The sequence below is a fragment of the Neofelis nebulosa genome, chromosome 2 (genome assembly GCF_028018385.1).
Source record: "Neofelis nebulosa isolate mNeoNeb1 chromosome 2, mNeoNeb1.pri, whole genome shotgun sequence".
Taxonomy (NCBI): domain Eukaryota; kingdom Metazoa; phylum Chordata; class Mammalia; order Carnivora; family Felidae; genus Neofelis; species Neofelis nebulosa.
In genome coordinates this window covers 22126754-22144970 of record NC_080783.1, presented here as the reverse complement: position 1 = coordinate 22144970, position 18217 = coordinate 22126754, and the positions used below count along the sequence as shown (strand labels likewise).

At 36.2% G+C, this 18217-nt stretch overlaps 1 protein-coding gene across 3 annotated transcripts in view; it reads right to left on the bottom strand.

The window, feature by feature from the left end:
- ABCA12 (ATP binding cassette subfamily A member 12) overlaps positions 1-18217 on the bottom strand; it is a 275110-nt gene that overhangs the window by 66051 nt on the left and 190842 nt on the right. For all 3 annotated transcript variants that reach the window (XM_058705980.1, XM_058705961.1, XM_058705972.1), the window contains exons 10-18: positions 18079-18197; positions 16874-16980; positions 10074-10330; positions 9869-9981; positions 8519-8643; positions 6507-6680; positions 3018-3182; positions 2485-2695; positions 1137-1276 (exon numbers count right to left, since the gene is read on the bottom strand). In XM_058705980.1, coding sequence (XP_058561963.1) covers positions 1137-1276; positions 2485-2695; positions 3018-3182; positions 6507-6680; positions 8519-8643; positions 9869-9981; positions 10074-10330; positions 16874-16980; positions 18079-18197 — 1411 coding nt within the window. The remainder of the gene's footprint in view (positions 1-1136; positions 1277-2484; positions 2696-3017; positions 3183-6506; positions 6681-8518; positions 8644-9868; positions 9982-10073; positions 10331-16873; positions 16981-18078; positions 18198-18217) is intronic.

The window sequence follows — 18217 nt, the reverse complement described above, 5'->3', positions numbered from 1 at the left end:
TCAAGAAGAATGAATTAAACAATGCCAAATGAGTTAGAATTTCCACAAGGTATTGTTGTGTGAGTAAAGTAATACATAGAAAAGTATTATAATGTAACCTCATTTTAATAATGCAAGCAATGACAAAAAACCTTGCATATGAATGTATGTATAGTATCATGATCTATAAAGAATTAGAGAAATGTACATAAATGACAAAAAATCACATCCTTGAATACTAAAAATTATAAGTTACATAAAAGAAAGAATAAGATCAAGAGGAGAGAAAAAGAGGAGGTGAGAGCCAAACAAAAAGGAAAGACAAAAAAATGACTACACTTGGAAAATAAGCAGGTAATGACTTCACTTATGCAAAATTATTAGGAGCACATAGTCAATAAAGCAAATTAAATATTAAAATGCAAACAATAAAAACAAACGTCATCCTAGAAACCAGTGATGAACTCATGTCCATTTTTATATAGACCTACAATAACGTTATATTCACCTAAACTATGGTCTAGTGACCAAGTAATGGTAAAGTGGAGATTTTTTTCCTTCCACTCTATCATTTTAAAAGTATCAAATTTATAATTCAAATCATTAAAATTGCAACTTTCAAAGTTGCAGGGAAATGTAATTAAGATTAAGTTAGGTAGATGATAAGTATAGTGACTATTAATAATGTTGTATTTCTCGACGTCTATCTTTCATATAAACATAACATGTTGAATTGTACAACCTAATGTGAAGCCAATAATTTATAATTTAGGGATTGTTTTTGTTCAAACTAGTTACATAATGCTCTAATATTATTTTTTTCTAGTGCCATTATTTTAACATATTTGAAAATTAGACACCAGTGGTAGAAAAATTTTCTGCTTTTGGAGATAAGCTGAAAAATATGAGATCTTGCTTCAACTAACCTCACTCTCAAGTGTCACCCTGGTTCATTTCTCTTCAAAGGGCTACTAAACAATCTACACTGTTTACACATGTACAGGGCAGAATCTGAGAATTATGAGTTTCAGAAATCCAAGGGTAATACTAGGTAAGATATAAAGAAATCTGAGTCAACTATAGTAGATTTGGAAGCTGACTACTTTAAAAGTCATCTTAATACTTTAGATAGAAACTGTGAGTTATAAGGGTCAAACCTTTTCCATTATTGCCTTTGTGATGGGGGTATATGGCGCGTACAAAATTTTTCCCAACAACATAGGTTTCAGGAAAGCCCAAATCACAGGTCCAGCAGGCATATTAATGATGTCTTTATAAAGGGAGAAGCAAAATGGTGCTGGAAGGAAAAAGTGAATAAAATCCATTTAGTATGTGTATCTAAAATCTATTTTCTTATGGTAAATTGACACAGATTATTGTTATTACGCCCACAGATGCATGTCTTATACTTCCTTTATTATTAACAGTTGTGAAGCATCTGGTATCAAAGTAAGAAAGTGTAGTAACAAATCTTCTTTAGGTATGAGAGTTTAACCCAATAAGCAAGACTATGATAAGTGATGGCATTTGCCAAGAGGAGTTAGAAGGGTTTTGAAAAATCACATTTCAGAATATCTTCCAACCAACACTTAATTTAAAAATATATATGTTTGTATGCAAAAATATGATACCAGGGTAGTACCAGATATATGAGTTGTTCAATAAATTTTGAACGAGTAAAGAGATGAATAAATGAGTCAATCCAATTGCATGAATACACTAAACATTCATATATCACTTGGAAGAGCTCAACTGATGGAATTTTGCATCCCAAGTAAACGGCGTTGATGTGCTACTAAGCGTTTATGGTTCTGCTGCATTCACAGAGCTTTTCTTTCTTTTTTTTTTTTTTTAAATTTTTTTTTCAACGTTTTTTATTTATTTTTTTGGGACAGAGAGAGACAGAGCATGAACGGGGGAGGGGCAGAGAGAGAGGGAGACACAGAATCAGAAACAGGCTCCAGGCTCCGAGCCATCGGCCCAGAGCCCGACGCGGGGCTCGAACTCACGGACCGCGAGATCGTGACCTGGCTGAAGTCGGACGCTTAACCGACTGCGCCACCCAGGCGCCCCTCACAGAGCTTTTCTACATGTGAGACTAATTTCTAATTCTCAAAAGTTAAGAAAAATGTTGAGTAAGCAGATTTAAGGCATGTTTTTGCATTATTTACTGGCAAGGACAGTATAGTTGTGATGGACAAGTTCTCAGTGTTGTGACTCAGAAGCTAGACTGCTGAGCTCAGCTCATAGCTCTGATACTTCCACGTTGGGAGACCTTGGCCAGTTACTTAAGTCTGTCTGCACCTCAACTCCCCTAAGATGGAGACGCCTACCTTCTAGGTTTGCAAAGTGTGGGTCAGTCAATGTGCAAACATGCCTGAAGTGTGGGAAGTGCCGTGTAAGTGCTGGGGAAAATTAACGCATCATTTATTATGAAAGGTTAAGACACAGTGGACAATGTTGTTAGGAGATGATGTCACTGTGCTAATTTTGAAGTATACTTACTGGTATGTGTGGGGATTCCATATTTGGAAGCAATCTGTTCTTTGCTTAATTTGTAAGTCAAAAAATCCTTGGTGTGGTTGCCTTTTCGCCTTTGAGAAGAGGGCAGCAAGGCAGTTAAATATTCAGTGGTGATCCCCTGGGAACACAATGCTTGGGAGATGGTGCTAAATGATCCTTGGGGTGTGTTCATCCGGTTGCTTCTGTACATTGCCTGGGAGATAAAAATCCACGATTTATTAACATTATGTAGCTATAAGTGCTGCTGAGGACAATACAGAAGAAAACCTGGTAATGCTTAGAATATCCTTATAGCTTCCGTAACTCCTTTAAAACACGTATCCTAAATGTAAATGCAGAATGCTGAACCTCGCTAATTTAAGTGGCAATGCTTTTGCCAGACTAGAAGTTTCCCTGGAGGTGATTTTTTTGAATGTACTGTATTTGTAGCTGCATGTATTATAACTAATGTCAAATAAAAGTTAATATGACAAAAGGAATTTCCCAAGAAGCACATTACTGGGTGGCTTTCCTACCTGTGTTAACGGAACACTTCTGGGCAGATGCATTTGTTTCAGGGATGACATTTTATCCAGCAGCGGACGTGTGCCGGAAGCCATCTGACTGAGAATCTCTTTTAGCCTCATGAAGAGTTCTATCATCTTTTCTACTGGCTTTTGATCTTCCCTAGGGAAAAACACCTAACAGGAACAGAATAAAAATAAATGATCTATGTGGAGACATTGGCACCTGCGCTCACTGTTGGTAAGAATCTAAAAAGTTATAATCACTGTGGAAAAATTTTTGGAAGTTTATTAAATAACTTAGATATAAGCTTACCATGCAACCCAGAATTCCATTCCTAAGTATTTATCCAAGCAAAAGGAAAACGCATGTCCACACAAAGATTTGTATGTGAAGGTTCATAGTGGCATTATTCACAAGAGCCAAAAAAAAAAAAAAATGGAAACAATCCAAATGAATGGACAAACAAAATGTACACCCTAAAACTAGAATACCGTTTGGCAATAAAAAGATACGAAATACTGACACATGTTGCAACATGCGTGAAATTCAAAAACATTATACTAAGTGAAAACACACACACACACAAAGACCACATATTATATGATTCTGCTTATATAAAATGTCTAAAAAAGGAGAATCTCTGGAGATATAAAATAGATTAGGGGCTGCCTGGGCTAGAGGTCAGAATGAGAAGTGACTGCATATAGACACAAAGTTTCTTTCTGGGGTTGACAGAAGTATTCTAAAATTATGTGGTAGGGGTGCCAGTGTGGCTCAGTTGGTTGAGTGCCCGACTCTTGGTTTTGGCTCAGGTCATGATCTCACAGTCTGTGAGACTGGGCCCCGTGTCAGGCTCTGAACAGATGGAGTAAAGCCTGCTTGGGATTCTCTCCCTCCCTCTCTCTCTCTGCCCCTCCCCTGCTCATGCATGCATGCTCTCTCTCTCTCTCTCAAAATAAATAAATGAACTTTTAAAAAATAAAATAAAATTATTTTGTGGTAATGGTTGCACAATCATTGAATTGGACACTTCGAATAAGTGAATTTTACAGTATATAAATTATACCTCAATAAAGTTGCCTAAAATAAATGATTTTAAAAGTCATAAAGGCAAATGTCAATTACACAATTCTTCATGTATGCTGTTGCTCAAAGATCATATAATATTATCCTTAAAATCAGAAAAACCCTGTCAAAAAACTCATGTGATTTATCAGGTTTTATCACAATCCCATAAAGCTCTTCTGATGCATGAAGTAATACTGGAAATGCTTTAAAATTTTAAAGTAACTTCATCCTCTGATTCATTTCACCAACAAACTTTGATTGAGTGTCTGCTATGCTCCCAGCATGGGTGAGGTGATGGGTATATTGGGTGGTACACAAACTGACATCATCCCTCCACTCAAGAGGCTTTGGTCTAATAGATATCAAACAAATCAATAGACAAAAGACTGGGGGAATATGAGGGGGTACAGGGAGTTTAGCTAAGAATCAAAAAAGACCTTTCTTTCCAGTATGGCCCTGCAACGGAGAGAAAGAACAAACCAGAGAAAGAATAAGCAGAAGAAGGTTACAGGTAGAGGGAAAGATGTGTGAGGTCCATGAAGAGGGACAGTTCTTGACACGCCCAAGATAGTCAAAGACCACCATTATGAGAACAAGATGCAGTTGGAGAGATATCTTGAAGACACAGATACCTCATTAGCACAGCTATTAATTACAATCATGTTTTTTTCTAAATTGAAATCAACATTTCAGTTTTTCTTCCAGTGCTGCCCAAATTCTTGGCATTCTTACACTGATGTGAAATAAATGGACTAACGATGACTAATTTTTCGTTATTTTTCTTTGCAACACCTAAAAGAGGTAGGAATGGTCTTCTGCTTGTCAAATGTACATATTTAACTACTAGACTCAACAAAAAATGTTTGGTTTGGTATCTGTTCTGCAGAGGCATTATAAAATAAGGATTAAAATTTTAGATGAAAAAAATTAAAAAATAAAATTTTTGATGAACAGAATTAATAATTTCACTTCATATGCATTTGAAGTCATAGTTTATGGAACATAACCATTTGTATGATTACTGGGTATTTGCTGAGTGCCTTTATGGGCCTGGCACTATTCCTGGCATTTGAAGTATTGGGTGGTTCCACATAGCAGCTATGGGCCCAAGGAGACACCATGGAGGAAAGAGAATTTCACAGATGGGAAGGGGGTTTGCAGATTATGGGGATCCTGTAGGATCTGGGGGGTTTACCTGAATAGAATGGGGAGCCACTGGAAGGTGATGAGCAGAGGGGTGGCGTAATGTCACTTAAGTTTTAAAATGATCACTCTGGCTGTTTAAGAATGGTAGGGAAGGGTAGCAGTGGGGAGGTTACAAGTGTGGAGGCAGGGAGTCCCAGTTAAGAGGCCAGCACAGAAGGGGTGCCTGGGTGGTCAGTTGTTTAAGCGTCTGACTTCGGTTCGGGTCATGATCTCATGGTTTGTAAATTAAAGCCCCACATGGGTCTCTGTGCTGAGAGCTCAGAGCCTAGAGCCTGCTTCAGATTCTGTGTCTCCCTCTCTCTCTCTGCCCCTCCCTTACTCACACACTCACACACACACACACACACACACACACTCTCTCTCTCTCTCTCTCTCTCTCTCTCTCTCTAAAATAAATAAACATTGAAAGAAAAAAAAAAAAAGAGGCCACCACAGAAAGATAGGTATGGAAAATGATAATCCAGAACAGGATTACTGATAACTAGTCCTAAAACATTTCCATCCCCTTTTCTATAATGTCTCAACAACATATGTCACCCAAATTGCTTCTGGTTCTTCTTACTGTAAAGAGAAAAAACACTTTTTGCAATGTTTTCAATAATATGTAAATATTTTTGATCTAGTATAGATGTGGGTGAACATAGATGTTTAATTTTCTTATGTTTATATTTTTCTTTCAGTTTGGTGTCACATAAGTACTTATAAAGCATGCACTTATTGTAAGATGAAGTCATTGCTGACTTTTCTAAGTTCTGATAATGATCCATTTATTTTATTCTACTGCATGAGTAACAGTAGCCTCTTTCTAAATTGATGGAAAAAACACATACAAATTTTTAACACCAAACAAATCTCCACTTTCTTAAAAAATTTGCTTTAATCTTTATTATTCTACCAAATTAATGCTTGTTCACTGTAAAAATATACACACACACACACATTTGTATCTCATACTTTAGTATAATATATATTAAATTTAATACCTGGTCTTGGATATACAAACTGAGAGTTAATAAGGCAATAATATTAATTTCCCCATTTATAAAATGTGCAAATATGCAGCATATGATCTCTAAGGTCCTATTTAGCTCCAAAATAAAGCTGTAATTCCAAAAGCTGTATAAATGGATCTTATTCATTAGAGTATCAGAGAGCATACTCATGTAATCAAATATTTTTATTCTAAACTGTGAATATAAAATATTTCATCAACAGAAACTTGCCTTGTATGTGAAGTTGTAAATGTCCAAGTAGTGCAGAAGGGTGAGTCCAATGAGGTAAGACTGACGGGATCTTTCTGGAACAGACAGGCTGCAGAACTCCTTCATCACATCCTCCATTTTGGAATAGGTCATATTAGCATCACAAGAATGCAACCAGAACACACGAGAAATAATCTGCAAGTTGGAGGAAGAAAAATATTTTAGCTGTGAATCCTTTGAGAGCTAGCTCTTAAAATAAAGGTTTTCTTTACTCTTAGACTTCACTTAAAAATATGATAAATTGTCCTCCAAATAAAAACATTTTTTTTTCTATTTAAACCACTAATCACCACCAATAAAACTATAGACAGCTCATTGTCCAGTGGAAAGCTTAAGAAACAAGATTGAGAAAAAGAGTCAAAGAAGTGTCTGTGATGATTCTGAGATTTCTCATTTGAACAACTGGTTGAATGATGGTACCAAGTTAAGTTTGGGAAAAATATTAGCTTAAGACTCATTTTCCCTATAAAATTTACTTAGTTTATTCAAATTGCATTTCATTTTTAAAATTATTTGAAGTTATAATCTTATATAATAATCTCAAGGTATCTCCATCAAGAGATAAAGGGCAAAGAAAAAAAAACCACCTAGAATTGGATAATAATATGAATCAACTGTCCTGGAGAGTAATGGTATGTGAAAAGTGAGGCATGAATATGAGAAGACAGAAGTCATCTCTATTGCCATTGAGTTGAAATCAAGAGAAAAGTTTACAAAATTTAAGATTGTTGAGGGGCACCTGGGTGGGTCAGTTAGTTAAGCATCCAACTCTTGATTTCAGCTCAGGTCATGATTTCACGGTTTGTGAGTTCGTGTCCTGCATTGGACTCTGCTTGGGATTCTCGCTCCCTCTCTTTCTGTCCCTCTTCCTCCTCTCAAAATAAACATTAAAAAAAATTGTTGGAACTTTTCTCTCTTTCCTATTGAAAGTAATAAGAATGTATACTCCCCATTTACATATTTTTGTTTACTAAAATGAACCTGCTCTTCAGAAGCCAAACACATTGATTGCTGAAATTAGATCTTAGGATAAAATGAGCAAAAGGTGAGATCAAAGAGAAAAGGTCAATGAACTACTATTTGATAGAACAAGAGAAAAAAAAGGGAAGGCAAAGCGGTTTTAATTTTTGTATGAGGGAACCAATGAACAGGACACAAGCAAACCTACATTATTTCCCAAAAGCAGTCTTAAAGCCTTTCCACAAACTTTATCCAATATGGGAGAATAGCTGCACTGTGCTTAGAATGACACACTCTGTCACATGTAAGTTCTGAATGGATGTGGCCTTGAGCTCTGCAGTTCTTTCGGAAAATTTCTATGACATTTTCAGACAATGGACTTGGAAAAGGGATAAAAGAAAAGACAGTTCAAGTGGAAAACCCTATTATATCAGCCTATGAGGAAATGACATTATTCATTTTCACACCAAAACATCTTTCCTATACCTACAAACTTGCCCAGAGTTCTCCGGATTCTATCTGTTTTACATACTATGCCTTGTCTTGCTTGCGACTCTTAAAAACCAAAGATGAGTATTCGTTTCAACAAACTGTAAATGGTCTGGTGGTTTTTTCTCCCAATTAGATTACTGAAATCTGACTTTGATGTCATCATAATAGACTGTGCAAATTTATCTCAGAAAACATGATTGTGATAGGAAATATGAAGAATTACTGACGGCACCACTTATTTAAGAAGACGATCTAGGTGCAAGGAAAGGGAGAAGACAAAGACAGGAAGAGGAAGGAAAAGGAAGATTAGACAGAAAAGACAAGACAGTGATAATCGTCTTGCTTCAGGATTTTTCTTCTAACTCCACTTAGGAATTTGGACCCTAATTTTATCATTCGCACAGAAAAATCACCAGATTTGCATGCAACTTCTCCGTGTTTTACTGAGAAGTGCTTACAGATACTAAACATCACTTAAACTTGTAAAATCTGGCTGGAAGCACAGACCTATTGCACCTTACCTCAGCTCTGCTATCAGGGATAGGAATGGCCAGCAGGCTGTCAACACTCCTACTGGACATTCCTGTTGTTCTCCTCAGTTCTTCTTTCAGCAACTCAACATTTTTAAACATTTCTATTAACTGACCTACAAGGAAACAACAACAACAAAACAACCTCATATGTTGGTTGCAATGTAATTCTTTTTAAGTCATTATACTAACGTTAGAGAAACCTTCTAGACTAAAACATACATTCAACGTATATGCCTTGTGTCAGGAACAGATGTCTCCCAGTCTTGGCAAACTCTGCATCTTTAGGATCTATTTCTATCTGATTTAGACTTGTTCCTATTATGAAATCATTGACCCAAGGTAACAGATTGCTCTGGGTTATAAATTTTCCTTAGGTGTCTACAACACAAGGTTGATTCAAAAAAAAAAAAAAAAAGATTTCCTCACAGACTTTGATCACATAATGCACTAAATATACATCCCTCCATTTGATTTAAAACATCACACAAATTCAAAATGCTTTTTAACCTCAGATCATATAATACTGTCAACTTAGGACAGGTCTGCTAAATCTGTAACATAACACTGCTGGGCATTTTTCCTTAACTTTGCCCAGCACACTAGAGTTTATAAAGGAGATTTAATAATCATTACCTCACTTTTAAATAGAATGTTTTTAACTTCAAACTTTTTTAGGACAGTGATTATAATTATTTCATATCTGGGTCATTTAATGCATAACAAATAATATTTTGGCTTTATGTTAGCAGATTATAATCCCCATTCTGCAAATATCCTTTGATTTCTTTATGAAGTTTCCCTTATGCAAATATACCCTCTTTATTTTTGGACTTAGTGCCCTTCCAATTTTGTGGCTGCCTGTTGTCCAAAACTCTGAATGCCTTTCTTTTCAGTATTGAGGTATTATGCAAAGAAGAAACGTATTGCATGATGCATCATGCTCAGAATACTAATAGAAGGTTCTGAATTGAGATTTCTATAGACAGCAGCGCATCTTTTTTATTTTTTAAATCAGATTATTTTCCCAGAAGTAAATAAATTCCATCCTAGCTAATGCACTTTAATATATCAGAGAAATAAAAGGTGAATGGTTTAACTAGTTAAAATTTTGAAGATCTTTTTGCTGTGAAACCAAATTTCCCTATTTCATCCTTTGCTGGCTTTCTGTGTGTTTATTTTAGACAAGTAACCATATTTGAAAGCTTCATATTTCTCATGTGTGAGGGCAGATACAAAGTATGTTTGGTTGGGAACTTCAAAAAAGCCTTTCTTAAACTGCAGCATGAGAATCACATGCATTCTTATAAGACAGCACTTAAAATACGGATGGGGAAACACCTCGTTTTTCAGAAGCGTCTGCACTGTTATTGACGTGCATCATGGCTTCTATGGTCGGCATTAACCGTGTGATATTTTCCAAGTAATTCATTTGCAATGCCTGTTCTAGAAACCTGAAACAAAGCAGAAGAGAAGATAAAGCATATCCATAATTATTTGAGAAGGGATTTCTTTCACCAAAGAAAAAGGCAGTGCGGATACTTACCAATCCATATTTAAATTAATTTTGCTTGGATCCCCAGTAAGCAAATCCCTCAGTTTCTTAGATAGAATATTGTCACGGTACAGTAAGTTGGTTGCTATTTCGGTGCCAATCTCTGCTGCTTCAAGGAGCTGCACATGAAACGCACTTTCTTCACATAGGTTCCCAAAGTTCATATCGGAGAGCTGGCACATTCTCTCTATTGAACTGAAGGTTTCAGATTCACAAAGAAGTTCGGTCAAGTTTCGAAGTTGAGACAGCTTTCCAGAAGAGAAAAGAAGTGAGAAGTAGATTGGTTACATTATTATAAATATTTGGTAGTTGAAAATAGCCAACCAACATTGATTTACTTCAAAAAAACAACACTGTGCATATGTGTTTATTTAGTTAGCATTTGGCAAGTTTTACCACAAAGCATTATTTCCTGTCATTTGAGGTTTATTATTTTCTTTTTTTTTTTTTTTTTTAATGTTTGTTTATTTTTGAGAGAGAGACGGAGACAGAGCACCAGCGGGGGAGAGACAGAGAGAGAGGGAAACAGAATTTGAAGCAGGTTCCAGGCTCAAAGCTGTCAGCACAGAGCCCGACTTGGGGCTTGAACTCACAAACTGCGAGATCATGGCCTGAGCTTAAGTCAGACACTCAACCGAATGAGTAGCCCAGGTGCCCCTAGATTTATTATTTTCTTAAGAATTTATAAAACTTTTGGACCTGATAGGCCTGTATTTCCCAACTGTACTCATACCTTGTAGATTCAAAGGTTAAAAAGATGTAGTTCAGTTTTATCTCACTGAAATCACAAATACTTAAACTAATTTATATTTTACTTTGTATTTTAAGTCATGTGGAAAAGCAGAGAGCAAAGCAGGTTTGGCTTGGAACTTCAAAAAGGGTCTTTTCCTCATACGCATTAGGATAACTACTGTAAGTAAAAAGGAAAGAAAGAAAACTGTAAGTGCCGGGAAGGATATGGAGAAATTAGACCCCTCGTGCACTGTTGGTGGGAATATAAAATGATGCAGCCACAGAATGGAGTTTCCTCAAAAATGAAAATAGAATTACCATATGATCCAGCAACCCCACTTCTGTGTATATACACAAAAGTATTGAAAGGTAGGTTTCAAACAAATACTTACACGCCTGTGTCATTATTCACAAAAACCAAGAGATGGAAACAACCCAAGTATCCTCTGACAGATGAATGGGTAAACACATGGTAGTACATACATACTATGGGATATTATTACTCAGCCTTCAAAAGGAAAGAAATTCTGACACATGCGACAACATGGATGGCTTTTGAGGAAATTGTGCTGTGTGAAAGAAGCCAGTCACGAAAAGACAAATACTGGATGAGGTCACTTAAATGAGGTATATAGAGTAATCACATTTATAGTGGCAGAAAGTAGAATGGGGGGGGGGGGAGGAGAGAGGCACAGGAGTTATTGTAATGGCATAAGGTTTCAGTATTACAAGATTGAAAGAGTTCTAGAGATTGGTTGCAGAATAACATGGATGTATTTAACAAGACCGAGCTGTACAGTTGAAAATGGTTACGGTAGTAAAGTTTATTTTACGTGTGTGTTACCACAATTAAAAAAAATTTAACTGACAAGAAAACAGCCTTTTACAAACTACAGCATGTGAATCACATGCATTTCAATAAGACTGCATTTAAAATATGGATGGGAATACACTTGGTTTTTCAGAAGTGTCTGCACTGTTTTGGACATTATCGTCTGCCCTCTTACCTACTGAGGGAAACTGGATGCCTTTGTTCTGTGAAAGTGCTGGAAAGTTCTGTCGTGCTTGGAAGCTACCCTGGAGCTATTCCTTTTAAGAGGCTGAATAATTTGGAGCAACATCTCAAGAAGCAAATATATGTGTCATTCATTGCAACTCAATTTTCAATTAGAAGTTGCATTTTGATAGAAATGAAATATTTTATGATACAGGCAAATGTTTAGGGATGTTTCTTTCCATATATCAAATGGGAAAGATACAATGATGTCTTAGATGAAAGATTTATAGTAACTGCATGTAGGCAGTAGTAATTAAACACTGATCATCCTAGATAGTAAATATCATTGGTCTATTTTTTACTGTATTTAATATTCTAATTGACTCCTGGCTTAGAACTATCTAAAATGTCCTCATGCATATTAAACTTCTACTCACTTGTCTTATAGCTATGAGAAAATTTCCATTACAGGCCCAATTGTTTTACCAGCTGTAACTACATGTTTGCCACTCTATTCCTTTCTTTCCAAATACTAGACATGATTAACCTTTTAATAAATAAAACCAAGCCTCCCTGCCATGTACTCCGGTGGCTTTTAGTGATTTTTTTAAAAATAAAGTTTATTTATTTATTTTGAGAGAGACAGAGAGTGTGAATTGGGGGGGGGGAGTGAAAGAGAGAGAGAGAGAGAGAGAGAGAGAGAGAGAGAGAGAGAGTTTCAGAATCCCAAGCAGGCTCCACACTGTCAGCTCAGAGTCTGACATGGGGTTCAAACTCATGAACCATGTGATCATGACCTGAGCCAAAATCAACAGTTGGATGTTTAACCAACTAACCACCCAGTTACTCTGAGTTTTAATTATTTCTTAAAAAAAGGATAAATACCGGTAGCCCAATATATTTGTTTCAATTGAGCTTTGAGGGCATAGTAAATGTCAATGATTTTTACTTAGTAGAGACCAAATATATTTTTTAGTTGCAAGTTTAACATACATGTATCAGAAACCCGTAAAAGTCTATACAGTGTAATCTTGGTTTGATAAGATATAAGTTAATGAAGGAGAAATCGGAAATCTAACCATGCTACTGAAATAAAATTGGTTCTCTGAAATAAGAATTTAATTCAGGGTCAATGATGTGGAATGCATTGTGGGGCACATCTATCAAAGAATAACCCAACGGTCATTTAGTATTTGTCATTATTTACTACTTTCTTCTAAAAGCAATACATGCATTAAACATTTAGAAGCTTCATGGATCATTAATAATCAATCATAAATTCAGAGAATTAAAATCCTCTCTTCAAAAGTATGTGTCAAATCTAGAATGTAGGTTTGTCAGCGCCTCATATACAGTCCTTCTCTCCTTTGTCATGACCCTGGTCCACAAAGTGAGTAAGTGCTCAGATCTAAACTTTAACAATGAGCCATAACTAACTCCAGGTCCAGCTGTGACTGAATTCCCCAGGGCCATGGTCCCCAAATGCATCTGAGTCAGAAATGTAAGCTACATTTAAATAAGACTTCAAAATATCATAGGCATAAAAAGGATAAAACAGCAATGCTCCTGGGCCCTTGGCAAGTAAATGCAGGGGAAAAGGAACCTATTTAAAAATTTAAAGATGTTACAATAAAAATATTGTGTTGCCTACGTTTCTGCCCAACATGGGCAGAATATCCACTTTACATATAGTTCCCCAACCAGGAAGTTAACCTCCCCACAATGAAGGGAGTAGAAAACACAAAAGCTCAAGAAGAGTGCAATGTTAGGGCTAGAAAAGAGGGGTAGGAACAGAAGAAAAAGTCACCTTTGAATGGCAGGCATTTGACATTTTGGAGGGTCTAAACCTTCTTAGAAATACCATGAATAAAGTTTTGGAATGGGTAGGCCTTGACTGTCACAATTAAGATACTAATTACCAGAGAAGGCAAAGCAGGGAATTTAAATCTCTCTAGGAATTTGTCTTCATTCTTTCAGTTATATGTACTGAATATTTTCCCCATGTCAGACTATATGCCAGATGCTGAGAATACCATAGGAAGGGATGTTAGCAATGTTCCTGACAGAGCTTGTAGTCTTGGAATGTATGGATTCTGTCAATTGCAGATAGCAGCCATGCTTGTTGTAAATGACAATGGATTTTCTACCCAAGGGACAGGATTGCAGTTTATTTCCACATCTGTGGCTTCTAGAACATTTTTTATAATGTAACCCTCAATAGGAGTATATCCAAAATGTGGATGCTGTTTTAAATTATTCTTACATCTATTTCCCATTCCATTAGTGTAAATGATTGAGAATGTGTTGTTTCAATTTCCCTGCTGTATATTTTGTGCTGAGTGGTTACTTCACAAGTTGAGAACTACAATGAATAACTGTCCTGGTAACACAGTTACACCACCAGAACTCTTTACATCACCAGGGCTCTACTTTAACACCCTCATTTGTTCATACATTCATGAGTTGTCTTAAGCATCTACTATGTGCTTGATGTGGGGCTTTAGAGATGTAGAACGCATAATTTTATCAGAGTTCACACTCTAAAGCGATGGAAATGGGCCTTATTTATACAACAAACTATAATGTGAAGTAATAAGTTCCAATAGCCAGAAATCTGTTATCAGACTCCTCTTTCTTATGCCTCACACCTCACTGGCTGCCATGTTGTGTCACCTAACTTCCTATAACACTCTTGAAACTGTCGCTTCCTTTTATTCTCTGCCACTGACATAGTGCAGGGCCTCACTTTCTGCTTAGGTTACTGCAAAAATCACCTACTTGGTTTTCCTCCAATCTGACTTCCATAATTTTCCTAGATAGATCTCTTTCTAAAATGCAAATTTCATCTTCAAATGCACAACTTTCCAGATCAGATTCAAACTCCTTGACTAAGTCAAAAGAGGCCTTTGGGATCCGGGCCCATTCTCTCTGGAGCCGCCTTTCCTTCTGCTCCAGCTGGACACATGACTACAGATAACCTGTATCTGTCTTCAGGATCATACCTCTGTCTTAACAAATGCAGGGCTCTATGTCTGGAATGTAGGACTGTAACCTAGTCCTACACAGCCTGCAAGAGTAAGCATTATCTCCTCTATGAAATGTCTTCTCCTCACCTCCATCCCCTATAATCAGAGTTAAATATCCCACCTCCCTACACAGACTCCTGTCCATCCACATACCACAACACTTATCTCACTGAGTTATAATTATTGGTCTGCTTTTCCATCTGCTACCCTGGATTGTTATAAGGACTTTGGGGTTAGAGATTATGTCTTTTAAATAAACAGATTAGTGTTATGGGACCACAGATGATGAATAGAATGAATGAATGGATAAATATTATGTGCACACAAAGCCATTATCTTGGTTGGGCAACAGGGAGAAAGGCAATACTCTAATATTGTAGAAGTGACATTTAAACTTGTCCTTGAAGGATGAGTAGGAATTTTCCAGATGAATGCATAACTTCCTTCTCATTTGCACAAACAAATTAAGATAGTGCTAAATTAAGTACATTAGAAATTTTGATTTGTGTAGAAGACTAGGAAAAAATGTATGTAATCTAACTAGCATACTTACTTGTAATACACATGGACATATGTTTTGGATGCTTGCTTAATTAGACCATGTTGACTATACAGAAAGTCATCTTGCTTGCCCTGAATAAACCAGTTCTAATTTTGCTTTATCCCTGCCTACATAAATTCAATTAAACTGCTGTTCTTACTAGGAAAACTGTTTTCAAATTTTAATAGGGTTATTTAAGAAATGAAGTGAATATCATAACATATAGTATATGCACGAATTAGGCAAAGAATGATAGATAAACATGAACCAACTGAAACCTCAGAGATTACAAATTTTTTTTCTGTTGCCTTCCCCCCTCTGTTTAATATCATACATCTTTTTTTAAGTTTATTTATTTTTGAGAGAGAGAGAGAGAGAGCAGAGGAGGGACAGAGAGAAAGGGAGAGAGAGAATCCCAAACAGACTCTGCACTGTCAGCTGGGGGCCTGATGTGGGGCTTCAACTCATTAACTGTGAGATCATGACCTGAACCAAAATCAAGAGTCAGGCGCTTAACTGACTGAGCCACTCAGGAGCCCTAAATATCATACATCTTAATGTGATTTATTGATTTCTGCTTTTGATGACAATAAAAATAAGGTTAGTCTACTTCTGAGATTTCTGCACACTGCTAACTCTAAACATCAGCTTTTAAAATAAACTTTCATAGTTTTAAAAACTGAGGACATCTCAAGTTAGAAATTATATTTTGAATATTTTTTTGAAATTATGAAGCTTAATGAGATAGCTATATTATTAGTCATTCCTTTATGTATGTGAATACTGTAATTAGGCTCTTATGGGTCATTTCACTCAGAGATATCTGTTAATTAAAAACAAAATGGGGGCGCCTGGGTGGCGCAGTCGGTTAAGTGTCCGACTTCAGCCAGGTCACGATCTCACGGTCTGTGAGTTCGAGCCCCGCGTCGGGCTCTGGGCCGATGGCTCGGAGCCTGGAGCCTGTTTCTGATTCTGTGTCTCCCTCTCTCTCTGCCCCTCCCCCGTTCATGCTCTGTCTCTCTCTGTCCCAAAAATAAATAAAAAACGTTGAAAAAAAAAAAAAATTTAAAAAAAAAAAACAAAATGCCATTTTATAGCACAAAAACACTTTTGTGCCCCTTTTCTAGCATTAATCTAGTCAAAATAGGACCAATATTTATGAACATACAGATTTAAAATTTTAACTGAAAATACATCTTGGGGCACGTAGGTGGCTTAGTCAGTTAAGTTTCCGACTTTTGATTTCAGCTCACATCATGATCTCACGGTTCATGAGTTTGAACCCCGTGTCATTGGGCTCTATACTGACAGCAGGGAGCCTGCTTGGGATTTTCTCTCTCCCTCTCTCTCTCTGCCTCTCCCCTGCTCACGATCTCTTTCTTTCAAAATGAATAAATAAACTTAAAAAAAAAAAAAAACTTTAAACTGAAAATACATCTTGCCAGAGTATTACAGGAAATGTAGAGGTTTATTTATTTTTTCTTTCATGGCTTACTTTTGATTTCACGACTTCAGGAACTGAAGACAAGTAATCCTCATAAAAACCATTTTGAAGAAAAGATTTTTTAAATGAAATTATGGACTGCAGGAGTCTTAAATTTTCTGTAAAGGAAGAGAGAAGAGTTACCTTATGTGAACTGCAAGGTCATTTAGGGAACCCATTTGAAAAACACCTTTATCCTAATTTATTGCCAAGTTTTTTCTAAGATAATGGCCTCTTTCAATCTAAATATAAGACAAGTGAAAATTTAACCTTTCCTTGAACCATGCAGACTACAGAGTTCATTATTTTTAAAATATTCATAGATACTCTGCTTAGAGACAAAAATATTTCTAGCAAAGGTGCTACGCACTTTTGGCTCTTGTGAACTGAGTATGCTTTTATTTCTGACTTTTGGATATACTGTTAAGTTGAAGTGTTTGGGGGAGAATAGATTGTATAATCACTGTGACACAGACATGCCCTTCCCACCTTGATTAACTCATGGCTAGTAAACAAAGACCACACTTAAATACTTGTTACGCTATTTGCCTACCATTAGGTCTCAAAAAACTATTTTGGTGTGGGGAAAGTGAATGCATATCTCTAGAAAAATGTGAGAAAATTGATATTTTTCTTTAAAAAGGAAAAGAAATATTTGATTAAATGTCATCTTCATGGTTGTCTATGTAGGCAGAAAATTGAAAATACAGTGTGTAAGGGTGGGAAGTAAAACCAGTCTGCCACAAAAAAATCCTTTGTTTATATAATTTACACCTGCTTTTAGAAGTCAATATTATCATTTCTCATTATTTTTTGATAACTAAGACTACTAAGGGCACAGAAAACGCCATGAAGGGTTAGGTGAACTCTAAATAATTCCAGAAACTTGGCAAGTATGTCTGGGTGGCCATTGTCATACTCTCTGTTACATGGCCATCATACATTAAGTCTGTCCAGGAAGCCAGGTGGTACTAGCAGTAGGAACAAAAGTAATAACGTATTAATAATACGTATTAATAATATAATTAGATATTGTATTAATAATACAATTAGATATTCCCTTTATATATCAAACTACCAAACTGAAACTCATGCATATGGAAACTAAAATCTTTTAAAAGCTTTTTTCTCTATTTTTTAAGCAAATGTCTTAAAATACTACTTTATAATAGAATTAGAACCATAAGCAGCATTTTGACTACTAAGAAGAGTATTACCTTGTGATCCCCTGGCCAAATTGTCAGTGACATTTCTCACACATGCCAAGTAAGGAATATAAGGACTATCTGCTGATATATTTAAGACAGCATCTTCAAAATTTTCCAGTATTAGAAGCCTATAGAATTAGAAAAGAAT